At 42.5% G+C, this 17,075-nt stretch overlaps 1 protein-coding gene across 1 annotated transcript in view; it reads left to right on the top strand.

Moving 5' to 3' along the window:
- The window catches only part of LOC106567685 (G protein-activated inward rectifier potassium channel 2), a 115,839-nt gene that overhangs the window by 83,766 nt on the left and 14,998 nt on the right, over positions 1 to 17,075 (top strand). The window contains exon 2 of the mRNA XM_014137260.2: positions 9,291 to 10,217. Within this exon, the coding sequence (XP_013992735.1) occupies positions 9,291 to 10,217 (927 nt within the window). The remainder of the gene's footprint in view (positions 1 to 9,290; positions 10,218 to 17,075) is intronic.

Genomic DNA, 17,075 nt, shown 5'->3' with positions numbered 1-17,075 from the left:
AAGTCTGGTCAATCAAGATAAGGGCAGGAAAGAGCATACATACATACATTCTCTCTATGCAGCCTACTGACAATGCTTTAAAAAATGGAGGGGAGAAGAATCACTGTAAGGAGTTTGTAATTAAATTAGGTCCAGCCAATTAAAGCTAAATATAGCATACATTTCTAGGACAAAAATAAAAACGAAGTTACAGCAACAAAAGTAAATCTGTTCATCAAGACAATATCATTACATTGAATGTGTTTATTTGTGTCTTTTGAGGACGAAAATGTAAGGACACACTCCATGTTGTGTATTGTACTCATCTCCACAAAGAACTGTTGCTCAACATCCATCTCCATTTTGTCCTAGCTGGAGCTCTGATGCAGATGACAAATCTGGGGGATGTGAGGAGGGCCTAGTGAAGCTGGAGTAATTGAATTACCTGCCTCTAGTCTGTATGGCTGCCGGCGGCCAGTGACATAGGGATTATTCATGGACACAGAAGCCTCCCTGCCCCGCACTCTCTATGAGCCAGGGCCACAGCTTTGTTTTCCAAGGCATATCTGCATTTTGCTTTCTAGTCTTTCATCAGATCCATGACGCATGCCAAGCCTTTGCTGACCCGAGCAGTTTGACACTCATGGAGACCCAGGGGCAGTAAAGGTGAATTGCCCTCTGAACAGACTCAATTCGTTGGGGCATGGACTCTACAAGGTGTCGAAGGCATTCCACAGGGATGCTGGCCTATGTTGACACCAATGCTTCCCACAGTTGTGTCAAGTTGGCTGGATGTCCTTTGGGTGGTGGACCATTCATGATACACACGGGAAACTGTTGAGCATGAAAAACCCAGCAATGTTTCAGTTCTTTACACAAACCAGTGTGTCTGGCACCTACTACTATACCCCGTTCAAAGACACTTCAAACTTTTGTATTGCCCATTCACCCTCTGAATGGCACACATACACAATCCACGTCTCAACTGTCTCAAGGCTTAACAATCCTTCTTTAACCTGTCTCCTCCCCTTCATCTACACTGATTAAAGTGGATTTAACAAGTGACATCAATAAGGGATCATAGCTTTCACCTGGATTCACCTGGTCAGTCTATGTCATGGAGAGAGCAGGTGTCCTTAATGTTTTGTACACTCAGTGTATGTCTATATTTTCAACAAAACACTTGCTTAGAGACCTTTAATAAAGACTTTGGAGAGAAAATAATCCTGCGATGACAGCTTAAAGTAAGTGGAATTGAATAGATATCTCTTCAAAATTATTGTGGAAAAGCAACAAAGGGCCGAGAACCCTGTTGAATTCTTGACCCATCCGACTAAGTGGAATAGAGTAGTTTAATTACAACATGCTGAGTGGAATGGAGTAGCTTTCATTTCAACATAGTGAGCATTTATTTGCTTCTTGGCAGTTCTCTCAGAGACAGAATGGACTGTGACAGGTCTCTAATCTGGTGGTACCCAGAAGCGCACTGAGGTAGATGTGGTCATGGTTTAACTGGACGACCATCCATCTGCCCAAGACCTCAAAGGACCCCATGTGGAGAGTTAGAGGGTTGGTGGGGGATTGAGCAGAAGCCTCGCTATAACCTTACTCATCATTCCTCTCAGCCCATGATGACCTAACCACTACCAGTTCCATGGTTCTATTTTTAGCTGGTGAAAAATTCCCTATAACACTCTCCGCCAGCCTCTTCAAAGTTGAAGCACGACAGAAAATGTTGTAAACTGAAGAGGATCTTCAAAAGTACACCGTCAGTATCCCCACATGCTGTTACTACCTTGTTCAAAGCATGGGAAATTGCTTTGGTAAATATCACAGAATTTAGAGAGTAGCATTGGAGAGCCGGTATATTAACCTTTTGACCTTGACAGATTACCTTTCTTTACTCAAGGCCCCTCATGATCAAAATCTGTCTGAGATTGTCAGCACATTAAGCAATAAAACATTTTTTCAAGGGACACTTAAGAGAAAATGTCCCTTGAATATTTTGGTACACCTACTGGAGAGCTCTTCTTTGTCTACACCTATTCAGCATTGTTCACACCCTCTTAAGGCTTAGGCCCACCCATCTCTTTAAGGATTCACATGAGGCTATGTGCGAAACAGAGTGAGTAAGGTAGTGTAGTGAACAACCAAAGATTTAAAGGCTAAAAATTGTGAAACTAGTAGCCTACAATAAGGGAAAACTCCAGGTAAAAATACACTTTATCTAGTCCTTGGCCTATATCCTAAACTGACTTTGTTGCAGGTCATGTTGTTCTTCACATTACTGTCTCTGGTAAACACACACTATATCAAATAAAATATAAGTTTATTTGTCACATGCACAGGATACAGAAGGTGTAAATGGTACAGTGAAATGGTTACTTGGATATTTGCATAGTAGTAACATAAAAAAATTAAAGTGTCCAGATAAAACATTTACAAAATATTTGTATAGTTATTAGATGATGCTTACCCAGACACACTTGTCTAAATTGATGGGTCATGTGAAAGAAATGCTATAACCACCCCTCAGCCACATTTAGCTAAGTCAGGGGTCCCCAACTGGCGGCCCTGCGGGCTTAATTTGACCAGCGAGAAATTATTTTTATTTTTTAATTGTTGGACATAAAATATTGTAAAAACACCAGTAAATTAGCTCCATGTGATTTTAATTTTGGAAATCTGTTACAAAATATTCCTACGCATAATGGAGAGATACAGTGGGGGAAAAAATATTTGATCCCCTGCTGATTTTGTACGTTTGCCCACTTACAAAGAAATGATCAGTCTATAATTTTAATGGTAGGTTTATATGAACAGTGAGAGACAGAATAACAACAAAAATATCAAGAAAAACGCATGTCAAAAATGTTATAAATTGATTTGCATTTTAATGAGGGAAATAAGTATTTGACCCCTCTGCAAAACATGACTTAGTACTTGATGGTAAAACCCTTGTTGGCAATCACAGAGGTCAGACGTTTCTTGTAGTTGGCCACCAGGTTTGCACACATCTCAGGAGGGATTTTGTCCCACTCCCCTTTGCAGATCTTCTCCAAGTCATTAAGGTTTCGAGGCTGACGTTTGGCAACTCGAAGCTTCAGCTCCCTCCACAGATTTTATATGGGATTAAGGTCTGGAGACTGGCTAGGCCACTCCAGGACCTTAATGTGCTTCTTCTTGAGCCACTCCTTTGTTGCCTTGGCCGTGTGTTTTGGGTCATTGTCATGCTGGAATACCCATCCACGACCCATTTTCAATGCCCTGGCTGAGGGAAGGAGGTTCTCACCCAAGATTTGACAGTACATGGCCCCGTCAAATGATGCAGTGAAGTTGTCCTGTCCCTTTAGCAGAAAAATACCCCCAAAGCATGTTTCCACCTCCATGTTTGACGGTGGAGATTGTGTTCTTGGGGTCATAGGCAGCATTCCTCCTCCTCCAAACACAGTGAGTTGAGTTGATGCCAAAGAGCTCCATTTTGGTCTCATCTGATCACAACACTTTCACCAGTTGTCCTCTGAATCATTCAGATGTTCATTGGCAAACTTCAGACGGGCATGTATATGTATTCTTGAGCAGGGGGACCTTGCGGGCGCTGCAGGATTTCAGTCCTTCACGGCGTAGTGTGTTACCAATTGTTTTCTTGGTGACTATGGTCCCAGCTGCCTTGAGATCATTGACAAGATCCTCCCATGTAGTTCTGGGCTTAACCCTCACCGTTCTCATGATCATTGCAACTCCACGAGGTGAGATCTTGCATGGAGCCCCAGGCCGAGGGATATTAACAGTTCTTTTGTGTTTCTTCCATTTGCGAATAATGGTATTGTAGCCCATTCCAGCCTTGTGTAGGTCTACAATCTTGTCACTGACATCCTGGGAGAGCTCTTTGGTCTTGGCCATGGTGGAGAGTTTGGAATCTGATTGATTGATTGCTTCTGTGGACAGGTGTCTTTTATACAGGTAACAAGCTGTGGTTAGGAGCACTCCCTTTAAGAGTGTGCTCCTAATCTCAGCTCGTTACCTGTATAAAAGACACCTGGGAGCCAGAAATCTTTCTGATTGAGAGGGGGTCAAATACTTATTTCCCTCATTAAAATGCAAATCAATTTATAACATTTTTGACATGCGTTTTTCTCTATATTTTTGTTGTTATTCTGTCTCTCACTGTTCAAATAAACCTACCATTAAAATTATAGACTGATCATTTCTTTGTCAGTGGGCAAACATACAAAATCAGCAGGGGATCAAATACTTTTTTCCCCCACTGTATATATGATCTTATATAAATGTAAGCAAGATTTCAAATTATTATACTTTAGTCAAATATTATATATGTTTGGGCTTCTTGCAGTCAATTTGCAGACTACAAATTATTTGTAATTATTTTCAGCCACCTGACCATCCACTCAAGAAAATAAAAAAATTGTCCCTAGGCTGAATCTAGTTGATGATCCCTGAGATAAGTAGATGGGTCACTATTGTCTAGACATTTACACACGTTCATAAAATATAATGGATGGCCGTAATCACCCCCAGACACACCTGGCTAACTTGATGAGTCATGTAATCAAGTCTTTTGTTTATACATGTAGCTAAACAATGCTAAACAATGAACCATAATCCCAACCCTACTAGCAATACAAACAAATTGTCATATCTAGCAACCATGCATGAAATGTTATAGTAAGAATCTGCAGGTATCTAAAGCTACCCAACTAGGTTCAATGTTAGCTAGCTTTCTGAGATACAAATAATATTACAACACAGATCATACACGTAATGTTAGCTAGCGAGCCATAAAGCTAACATTCATAAGCAGCTAACAATCCGCTTTAACTTGCAATTAAACTACTTTCTAACACAATTTAAAACGTATAATATCTGATAATGTAGCTAGACTCTTACCCATATACAGTACATGGATGAACGCTTCATGGCAGTCTGGATGCCTTTAACTCTGTTTTGTTTCTAGCTACAGCTTGTTTGGCCAGAGTTGTGTCAACATACTCCGGTTCACACTGACCATGTGCAAAAACTTTTTCCCACTGATCTTTGTTGATAGCGCCTGCTAAATTCAGGGCAGCAATGTTCTAGAGCGTTGGGCTAGTAACCGAAAGGTTGCTGGATCGAATCCCCGAGCTGACAAGGTAAAAATCTGTTGTTCTGCCCCTGAGCAAGGCAGTTAACCCACTGTTCCCCGGGCGCCGAAGACGTGGATGTTGATTAAGGCAGCCCCTCCACTTCTCTGATTCAGAGGGGTTGGGTTAAATGCGGAAGACACATTTCAGTTGATGGCATTCAGTTGTGCAACTGACTAGGTATCCCCCCTTTCCATGGCTAACGTTATACAATATATACTGCTCAAAAAAATAAAGGGAACACTAAAATAACACATCCTAGATCTGAATGAATGAAATAATCTTATTAAATACTTTTTTCTTAACATACTTGAATGTGCTAACAACAAAATCACACAAAAATAATCAATGGAAATCCAATTTATCAACCCATGGAGGTCTGGATTTGGAGTCACACTCAAAATTAAAGTGGAAAAACACACTACAGGCTGATCCAACTTTGATGTAATGTCCTTAAAACAAGTCAAAATGAGGCTCAGAAATGTGTGTGGCCTCCACGTGCCTGTATGACCTCCTTACAACACCTGGGCATGCTCCTGATGAGGTGGCGGATGGTCTCCTGAGGGATCTCCTCCCAGACCTGGACTAAAGCATCCGCCAACTCCTGGACAGTCTGTGGTGCAACGTGGCGTTGGTGGATGGAGCGAGACATGATGTCCCAGATGTGCTCAATTGGATTCAGGTCTGGGGAACGGGCGGGCCAGTCCATAGCATCAATGCCTTCCTCTTGCAAGAACTGCTGACACACTCCAGCCACATGAGGTCTAGCATTGTCTTGCATTAGGAGGAACCCAGGGCCAACCGCACCAGCATATGGTCTCACAAGGGGTCTGAGGATCTCATCTCGGTACCTAATGGCAGTCAGGCTACCTCTGGCGAACACATGGAGGGCTGTGCGGCCCCCCAAAGAAATGCCACCCCACACCACGACTGACCCACCGCCAAACCGGTCATGCTGGAGGATGTTGCAGGCAGCAGAACGTTCTCCACGGCGTCTCCAGACTCTGTCACGTCTGTCACATGTGCTCAGTGTGAACCTGCTTTCATCTGTGAAGAGCACAGGGCACCAGTGGCGAATTTGCCAATCTTGGTGTTCTCTGGCAAATGCCAAACGTCCTGCACGGTGTTGGGCTGTAAGCACAACTCCCACCTGTGGACGTCGGGCCCTCATACCACCCTCATGGAGTCTGTTTCTGACCGTTTGAGCAGACACATGCACATTTGTGGCCTGCTGGAGGTCATTTTGCAGGGCTCTGGCAATGCTCCTCCTGCTCCTCCTTGCACAAAGGCGGAGGTAGCGGTCCTGCTGCTGGGCTGTTGCCCTCCTACAGCCTCCTTCACGTCTCCTGATGTACTGGCCTGTCTCCTGGTAGGGCCTCCATGCTCTGGACACTACGCTGACAGACACAGCGAACCTTCTTGCCACAGCTCGCATTGATGTGCAATCCTGGATGAGCTGCACTACCTGATCCACTTGTGTGGGTTGTAGACTCTGTCTCATGCTACCACTAGAGTGAAAGCACCTCCAGCATTCAAAAGTGACCAAATTATAGACTGAAATGATCAGTCTATAATTTTAATGGTAGGTTTATTTGAACAGTGAGAGACAGAATAACAACAACAAAAATCCAGAAAAACGCATGTCAAAAATGTTATAGAATGATTTGCATTTTAATGAGGAAAATAAGTGTTTGACCCCTCTGCAAAACATGACTTAGTACTTGGGGGCAAAACCCTTGTTGGCAATCAGAGGTCAGACGTTTCTTGTAGTTGGCCACCAGGTTTGCACACATCTCAGGAGGGATTTTGTCCCACTCCCCTTTGCAGATCTTCTCCAAGTCATTAAGGTTTCGAGGCTGACGTTTGGCAACTCGAAGCTTCAGCTCCCTCCACAGATTTTATATGGGATTAGGTCTGGAGACTGGCTAGGCCACTCCAGGACCTTAATGTGCTTCTTCTTGAGCCACTCCTTTGTTGCCTTGGCCGTGTGTTTTGGGTCATTGTCATGCTGGAATACCCATCCACGACCCATTTTCAATGCCCTGGCTGAGGGAAGGAGGTTCTCACCCAAGATTTGACGGTACATGGCCCCGTCCATCGTCCCTTTCATGTGGTGAAGTTGTCCTGTCCCCTTAGCAGAAAAACACCCCCAAAGCATAATGTTTCCACCTCCATGTTTGACGGTGGGGATGGTGTTCTTGGGGTCATAGGCAGCATTCCTCCTCCTCCAAACACGGCGAGTTGAGTTGATGCCAAAGAGCTCCCTTTTGGTCTCATCTGACCACAACACTTTCACCAGTTGTCCTCTGAATCATTCAGATGTTCATTGGCAAACTTCAGACGGGCATGTATATGTGCTTTCTTGAGCAGGGGGACCTTGCGGGTACTGCAGGATTTCAGTCCTTCACGGCGTAGTGTGTTACCAATTGTTTTCTTGGTGACTATGGTCCCAGCTGCCTTGAGATCATTGACAAGATCCTCCCATGTAGTTCTGGGCTTAACCCTCACCGTTCTCATGATCATTGCAACTCCACGAGGTGAGATCTTGCATGGAGCCCCAGGCCGAGGGATATTAACAGTTCTTTTGTGTTTCTTCCATTTGTGAATAATGGTATTGTAGCCCATTCCAGCCTTTTGTAGGTCTACAATCTTGTCCCTGACATCCTTGGAGAGCTCTTTGGTCTTGGCCATGGTGGAGAGTTTGGAATCTGATTGATTGATTGCTTCTGTGGACAGGTGTCTTTTTTACAGGTAACAAGCTGAGATTCGGAATACTCCCTTTAAGAGTGTGCTCCTAATCTCAGCTCGTTACCTGTATAAAAGACACCTGGGAGCCAGAAATCTTTCTGATTGAGAGGGGGTCAAATACTTATTTCCCTCATTAAAATGCAAATCAATTTATAACATTTTTGACATGCGTTTTTCTGGATTTTTTGTTGTTATTTTGTCTCTCACTGTTCAAATAAACCTACCATTAAAATGATAGACTGATCATTTCTTTGTCAGTGGGCAAATGTACAAAATCAGCAGGGGGATAAAATACTTTTTTCCCTCATTGTAAATGTCCTAACCGACTTGCCAAAACTATAGTTTGTTAACAAGAAATTTATGGAGTGGTTTATAAAATGGTTTTAATAACTCCAACCTCAGTTTATGTAAACTTCTGACCTCATCTGTATGAGTGTAATGAACACGAGGGAGACAGCGAGCTGGTTTCAAGCGCAGAGCGCAGCAGGTGTTTAATGAAAGGGACCATAGGAGGAGGCAGGTAGCTGGGTCCAGGGGCAGGCAGAAGGCCATACACGGTAGGTCCAAAAATGGCAACAGTACAGGCAGGGAATAGGCGTTGTGAGTGAGGCAGGCAAAAACTGTCATACACGGGAGGAGAGGATGATGAGAAACAACAGAGCTCCGAAAAAGTGTGTCTCAAAACAAACAATACCTCACAGTGATGGGGTGCAAGGAACTGAACTAAATAGTGTGGGATGATGACATGCAGGTGTGTGATCAGGTGATTAAAATTCCAGTGATTGGGATCTGGAGAGTGAGCTGGAAAGTGGGCTGCGTTCCGGGGATCTAAGTGTTTCGGAGTGTGAGTTGGACGCAGACGTTACAATGAGTGATAAAGTATGGTCAAGTTTAATTTGCTCTATTAAACTTACCCTTTGGTATGATTTTGATAGCAACAGTGAATCTATTTAGTTTTTTAAGTGGAGTTCTCTCACCACCATTCTCCCGATAGCACATTGGTAATAGTCAGTGACAAATATCATAGTTAAACAGGGATGGACTAAACTCCCTAGATGGGAGTTTAGGTAGACAGATCAATTCTCCAGTAGGAGGTGCTTCCCAGCCTATTGTTTTTTTTCTGACAGTAGTTATAACATCTGACGTTGTTTTAAAGGTACAATTTCAACATATTTTATACTTTGTCATATTTTAAGGTTTATCTATGATGAAATTTGTTTACCATGATGACATAATCCTGTGGTTAAAATTTCAACCACAGGATTATTTTTCACATAGATTCCACGTCACAATAGATTTACAAATTACATTGAAACAACATTGATTCAACCAGTTTGTGCCCAGTGGGGTTGTGCAGTTCATTAGTTGAACAGTAATCTTACCTGCCCTTTTTGTTTTGTTGTCTTCTCTCTCTTCCTGTAGGCTTGACTCCTTCTAAAGCCCCAATGGAGCAGGATGTGGAGAGTCCGGCAATCACCATCCGAAAGCCCAAGCTACCCAAGCAAGCCTGTGAGGACCTTCCCAAGCAGCTGGTGGACCAGGTGCGAGCAAAGAGGAAGATTCAGCGGTACGTCCGTAAGGACGGCAAATGTAATGTCCACCATGGCAACGTCCAGGAGACCTATCGGTACCTAACGGATATCTTCACCACACTGGTGGACCTCAAGTGGAGGTTCAACCTCTTCATCTTCGTCTTGGTGTACACAGTGACGTGGCTCTTATTCGGCTTCGCATGGTGGCTCATCGCCTATGTTCGTGGTGACCTGGAACACATAGGGGACAACCAGTGGACTCCCTGTGTCAATAACCTCAATGGGTTTGTCTCAGCCTTTCTCTTCTCCATAGAGACGGAGACCACCATAGGGTATGGCTATAGGGTTATAACAGACCAATGCCCAGAGGGGATCCTTCTGCTGTTGATTCAGTCAGTGCTGGGGTCCATAGTTAATGCCTTCATGGTGGGCTGCATGTTTGTTAAGATCTCGCAGCCCAAGAAGCGGGCGGAGACGTTGGTGTTCTCTACCAACGCTGTCATCTCCGTGAGGGATGGCCGGCTGTGCCTGATGTTCAGGGTGGGGGACCTTCGGAACTCGCACATCGTGGAGGCCTCCATCAGGGCCAAGCTAATCAAGTCCAAGCAGACCAAGGAAGGGGAGTTCATACCCCTCAACCAGACAGACATGAATGTGGGTTATGACACAGGGGACGACAGGCTCTTCCTGGTGTCCCCGCTCATCATCTGTCATGAGATCAACCAGAACAGCCCCTTCTGGGAGATCTCCCAGGCCCACCTTGACAAAGAGGACCTGGAGATCGTGGTCATTCTGGAGGGCATGGTGGAGGCTACAGGTAAGCAGTGTCAAACATATAAATTACAGGTGTAATTAATCAATTTTTCCTTCACTTTGTTTCCTTATTAGCAGATTTCACCTAGTTAAATTGAAACTTTTCTGCAGTTTGATAATACATATTTAATTTGTGTTTGGGTGTTGTATTAGCTATGACAATAATTCTAGTAATTTTATACAGTAGCAAAGACCATGCTCATCGTTCAATCATATGTTACCACTGATTTGCATTAGTAGTTCATGGATTATGCAAAGTGAACAAGGATGTTTCATCTCTTATTATAATAATGAATTCATGTGTGCTGTCTCCTCTCCTTTTCTTCTTACCTTGTTTTCCACTGAGGTTTGAGAGGGAGTCATTGAAAGGCATGAGCGAAAACAGACAAGGTGATATAATTCAAATAATCTAGATTCAGCCCTTATGTGCAGAGGGCCAGATTATGAAATCATAGGCCCAGGGCTTTTTTTATATAGTAAATTCACTGTTGAAGAAGAACAACTTTTATAATAAAGCCATAATAACATTTGTGATGTGGCATAGGCTACAGCATTTTTTGAATTTCCACACATATGGAATATTTGTTAGCAGGGTCTCCCCCCCAAAAAAATTGCCTTTTAAAAACGCATTTCATGCAATTCTATGTCATTTACATGACAGAATCTTTTTTAATACCACACAAATGACCAAAATGAGTGACTACTCTGACAAACTGAGATCAATCTGGTCTTAAATTCTAACAAACAATAGCCCAGGCCAATGAAGCAACACACAGCAGAAACCATAGGCTACTACTCATGGTAATGGCCGATGCACTCCTCTTGGCAATAGCCTATCTCAAGAAGAGCTACTTTGAAAACAGTGCTGCTGTTTGAAAAAAATTGGGAGTTGTTGAGAATTTTTTTAAATTATATTAGTTCTACAGACAGATTACTCTCTTTTCAGCGGTAGGCCTTTGCTTTCAAAACTGTATGTTTTTCCAGCGATGGTATTTTGAAATTTGAAAAGGGTAAACAGACAGCCGCAACCAACCATAGAAATATAATCCATAGATGGCAGTTCCCATTCAAGTCAGGACTGGCAGCCATTGCTAGTGTACCCATGACTTTAACACCAGGGTAAGTAGTCCCAAAATCCTTCTATGGATTATATGTCTATGCCCACAATGCAACAAGCTGTATATTTGGCGCAAATGCTGCCCAAATTGCGGGCCTTCCCAACTGTAGGCAATATAAAGGAAACACTTGAGTAAATGAGGGATACAAAGTTTATGTTATGGTGTGTGGGGTGCATTTTCCTGGCATGGTTTAGGTACACTTGCTGTTCTGGCAGCTCATTGTGGCCCAACACCCTTTTAAGACACTTTATGTTGGTGTTTCCTTTATTCTGGCAGTTACCTGTATGCGCCGCTTGTGATAAAATTTTATCCACAGTTATTTTTGAGAAACTATTGATCCTCTGTGGCTAAATTATGCTATCTGGTGTATTTTGAACATTGGGAGCAAACTCCTATAATTGGATAAAAAATAATATTAATAATAAAAAATATATACTTTTTTTAGGGGCCCCCTGGGCCCAGCCCCTGGTTCACACAATTGACCAGTCACATTTATTATGCAGCTTATTTATTTTATTTGTATTAATCAGTTACACAATCAAGGCAGTGCCCCCCGGTTACCCACGTGGGCCCCCTACCTCCTCTCCACCCATCTACCAGAGCGGCAGCAGGGAGCAGCAAGCTGTATATACTCATTTAGAGCGGGCTCCTGAATCCTCCTGTGGTTTGTGGTTGCAGTAAAAAAAAATATATATATATACACTACGTATCTAATATATACAGTATAATATATACTGTCTATATGTTTTATTTCTTAATTTTTTTTGCTGCCTCTTGGGCCCCCCACGGGCCTGACCCCAGTGTCTTCAGCCCCAGTAAACCCCTGCATTAATCCGGCCCTGTATGTGCACCATGGGGTTGCCCCACCGCCTTTTGTTAGGTTATCAGCTGCACAATAAGCTTATTGTGTGGGAGATGCAAAAAAGATCAGACGTTATTACCAATAGGAAAAGGCTGGTGCGTCACTGGTTGTGTAACCACATGGACCATTGTAAGCACTGTCTGCAGACACTTTTGCCTGATTACACAAGCAGTAAAGAGTGTTCAGTGTGGAATAAAACTAAGAGGCACAGTGCAGCCAGCCAGGTGTTACAGATAGCACAGATTTCTTTCCTTTGGCATTTATATGAAAAAACATACACTTAGTACACACACAAACTATTTAACACAAACATACACACAAGACAGGTATTCATTGTATCCATTGTGAGGTGAATATGTTTTTCTTGCCTCAAATTGCTATTTGTTGGTTGGTCTAGCTTTGCAGCATTTGATTTGGCTTGTCCTCAGTGCATGTCCGTGTGTTACTGAAATCAAGTGCAATTCCTTTCCAGAATTCCAGACTAATTATTTCCAGTCCAGATACCAGATGCATTGTGCATCTTGCTAGAAGACAATTTTATCCTGTTGTTGGGAGGAATTCAAATTATTTTTCTTTGAAGGTTATGTTTACCTTGAGTCTCCTTGACTATCACTCAGACAAAACAAAACCTTGGAAGCAAGACATGGTTGTCAGAATAAACAGAGTAAACACAAACACGCATTTTATCAATTTAAACACTGTTTCAAAGGAGCTGCAGCGAGGATTTGCTAAGGCTGAGGGACTTTATCTTTTCAGAGGCAGCAGAAAAGCAGCTAAGTGACTTGATGGGGTGAGAAGCAGGTCTCCACGCGTGCTTCGGCCTGTGAATTCTCATGTTGAGTTAGTGAGGTAACATTAATGTGAGTGAGTCACTCTCTATCAGGCACATAGGGCCTTCCACTGCACAGCTCCAACGCAACACATCACACAGGGACCTACTGTAACAGGGAAGCCCTGAAGAGGGATAGACATGATTGAATTTGGCAGCTTGTCAGAGGCTGTGCACACACATTCAAAACACAGGGCCTTGTTTAACATTTTTGCCAACAAAATGCCAACACACTAAGGACATTTGCATTCAGGATTTTTTCTGGAACAATATTTCTGTAGATGGCATCCCTGAAAAGCGGTTCTAAAGGTACCTAAGCGTTGTAGGGTGTAAGGTGTCGTATTGTATGCTGTGTGACTGCGCTTGTGTGATTTGAGCTGAAGAGTTAGACAATTGAGCTGAAGAGTAAGGTCTGTTTGTTGCACATTATTATTCAAAGCAGGAGGTGTGCTTGTTTGTCTGTAAATCACATTCAATATTGTGTTCCAGGGAAGGTCTGACTGCAACTTTCTATTTTAAATCGCACAGGGTGCAGTGAGAGTTTGTCTGGCGTTGCTGTAATGCGAGAAATCATTGCGCTGCAGTTTCTGGGCTGATACTGTTGTTTTTTTGTAGAACAGAAGGAAAATCCTAAGAAAAAGGGCATTTGATAATGGGAGCTTGAATGCATCCACTCAAAACAGGCCCATTTAAAGGTTGGGTCAAAGAGTAAACTAGAAATGATCCTGCTATGAAACTGCTCTGAGAGTTATCTGTCCCCAGATTCTTGACTCATCTTGTAGCTCTCTGGCTTGTTTCTGGAGAGCAGGCCAAACAAATCAATTCCTTTCCTCCGTCTTCCAATTTCCTCCTTTCTTGTCTTTGTGGCCGATATGAGCAGATACATGTCAATTAGTCAAATGAGCGAAGCTGTTTTGAAAGCAGGTTGGCATATTGGGATGACTCATGTACTGGAGGCAGCTCTGCTGGCACAGCCACAAAGTCATAAAATCTGATTTTAAACCTAACCCTTACCTTAACCCTAACCTTAACCACACTGCTAACCTTATGCCTAACCCTAACCTTATATTAACACCCAAAATAAACATTTAGTGTTCATACATTTTTATGATACAGTGACTTGTGAAGGTATTCACCCCCCTTGGCATTTTTCCTATTTATTTGCCTTACAACCCCCCCCCCCCCCCCCAAAGTCAATACTTTGTAGAGCCACCTTTTGCCGCAATTATAGCTGCAAGTCACTTGGGGTATGTCTCTATAAGCTTGGCACATCTAGCCCATTCTTCAAAGCAAAACTGCTCCAGCTCCTTCAAGTTGGATGGGTTCTGCTGGTGTACAGCAATCTTTAAGTCATACCACAGATTCTCAATTGAATTGAGGTCTGGGCTTTGACTAGACCATTCCAAGACATTTAAATGTTTCCCCTTAAACCACTCAAGTGTTGCTTTAGCAGTATGCTTAGGGTCATTGTCCTGCTGGAAGGTGAACCTCCGTCCCAGTCTCAAATCTCTGGAAGACTGAAACAGGTTTCCCTCAAGAATTTCTCTGTATTTAGCACCATCCATCATTCCTTCAATTCTGACCAGTTTCCCAGTCCCTGCCAATGTGTTCTCGGGGGGGATGAGAGGTGTTGGGTTTGCACCAGACAGCGTTTTCCTTGATGGCCAAAAAGATACATTTTACTCTCATCTGACCAGAGTACCTTCTTCCATATGTTTGGGGAGTCTCCCACATGCCTTTTGGCGAACACCAAACATGTTTGCTTATTTTGTTCTTTAAACAATGGCTTTTTTCTGACCACTCTTCTGTAAAGCCCAGCTCTGTGGAGTGTATGGCTTAAAGTGGTCCTATGGACAGATACTCCAATCTCCACTGTGGAGCTTTGCAGCTCCTTCAAGGTTATCTTTGGTCTCTTTGTTGACTCTCTGATTAATGCCCTCGTTGCCTTGTCTGTGAGTTTTGGTGGGTGGCCCTCTCTTGGCAGGTTTGTTGTGTTGCCATATTCTTTACATTTTTTAATAATGGATTTTATGGTGCTCCGTGGGATGTTCAAAGTTTCTGATATTTTTTTATAAACCAATCCTGATCTGTACTTCTCCACAACTTTGTCCCTGACCTGTTTGGAGAGCTCATTGGTCTTCATGGTGCCGCTTGCTTGGTGGTGCCCCTTGCTTAGTGGTGTTGAATACTCTAGGGCCTTTCAGAACAGGTGTATATATACACTGATATCATGTGACAGATCATGTGACACTTAGATTGCACACAGGTGGACTTTATTTAACTAATTATGTGACTTCTGAAGGTAATTGGTTGCACCAGATCTTATTTAGGGGCTTCATAGCAAAGTGGGTGAATACATATGCATGCACCACTTTTCCATTTTTAATTTTGTTTAATATTTTGAAACAAGTATTTTTTTTATTTCACTTCACCAATTTTGACTATTTTGTGTATGTCCATTACATGAAATCCAAATAAAAATCAATTTAAATTACAGGTTGTAATGCAACAAAACAGGAAAAACACAAAGGGGATGAATACTTTTTCAAGGGACTGTATACTGTATAGCCAATGTTAACTTTGGAGCTGTCCCATCTAGTATCTAGAGGAAATCGCTCAGCTTTTGCCTCCTGTATAAGAATCATGCCAATAAATGTCAACCTGCATTTTGAAAGGGGAAACCTCTGCGCCTATTACTTTGTTCTTTTACAATTGTAATTTTCAATTTGATATAGCCAAGGTTGGTTTAAAGCATGTCAGCACTTTGATGATAAAACAGCATTAAAATACCAATGTAATTATGTGGGTTGTAAAATGTGCAATATCTTCTCTCATAAAAACTAAAGCCTTTTCACAATGAACATTTTCCTTCTCTCAAGTCTGCTGGCGTTTACAACAAAAGGTTTCTCAGAAAATGATGAGAGGGATCATTTAGAAATGGAAGCAGCAGGAAATGCTTGATCATTCTAATCTTCCAATGGTCTTTATCAGCTGTTAATAAATAAGTTTACCCTCTTATTTGAGGACCCACGGTGTTAAGGAGTTGACTGATTGGGTTTGGTGTATCATCTAGCTCCCAATATACTGCAGTTCATTGTTTCTGTCCAAGAGAGGATGGCTATACTGGCTGGCTGACTTTGGAGTGGCAGTCGGCAGGCCATAACTCGCATCCCAGCTGATTTTTCACTCTTATTTTTGATACTGTACCTAGCATACCGTATATCTAGCATACCAGTAAAGTAAAGAGAAAGGTGTATAGTTCAAATAAAGTCAGATTTGGTATCAGAATGAACCAGTCAGATAGAAATATTTTAAGCTTTGTGGCTTTCAGTGACAAGATTCGTAGCTGCAGCACAGGCAGTGGAGTCAGATGGTACGCCTGGCAGACATCAAGTGCTTAATCTGACAGGAGCCAGTGGTCACGCTGTATACATGATGAAGTGGTGGTTAAACTATTTTCGAGTCGGTTCAATGAACATACATCTGTTAGTCTATGTTTCTCTGAGAGATTACCACAGCAAGCAACATGGCTGCATAATATATGCTCATTCATAACATAATGATGGATTATTAGCAGTGAACAATACAATGGAAGCTACAAAATCAATTGGCTATTGCTCCTCAGAGGAGCGGAGGCCTGATAGCTTTTACGTCATGTTGATGTAGCCGTGAACATTATTCTGTCATTACTCTCCTTCTCAGAAAACATGGGAAGCACATGTATGGCCACAAGTACTGAGTTATAGGAATAGCAGACAGGTTATTCTGATAGGTTGGTTGATGTTTCTGGTTAGATTTTGTTGTACCCATAGTAAATACGTTACAGAAAGTTAGAATGGGATTGTGTGGCTTCAATGTCTCAGCGGTCATTCTGTCAAACAGTCAACTGTTTCAGTCAAACATTCACATTAGTCTTCGGTAAGTGGATGGACTGATGATGTGGAAATAAAGAGTGTAGAGATACAATATAGAAGCAGGCTTCTGGTTTGCTGCATTTTGCCCTTTTCTCAACACTCAAATCAATACCAGTGGTTAATATCTCAGGTTTACTAC

The sequence above is a fragment of the Salmo salar genome, chromosome ssa13 (genome assembly GCF_905237065.1).
Source record: "Salmo salar chromosome ssa13, Ssal_v3.1, whole genome shotgun sequence".
Classification (NCBI taxonomy): domain Eukaryota; kingdom Metazoa; phylum Chordata; class Actinopteri; order Salmoniformes; family Salmonidae; genus Salmo; species Salmo salar.
Note: the sequence above shows the minus strand (reverse complement) of the source record. Positions and strands in the feature narration are given on the sequence as shown.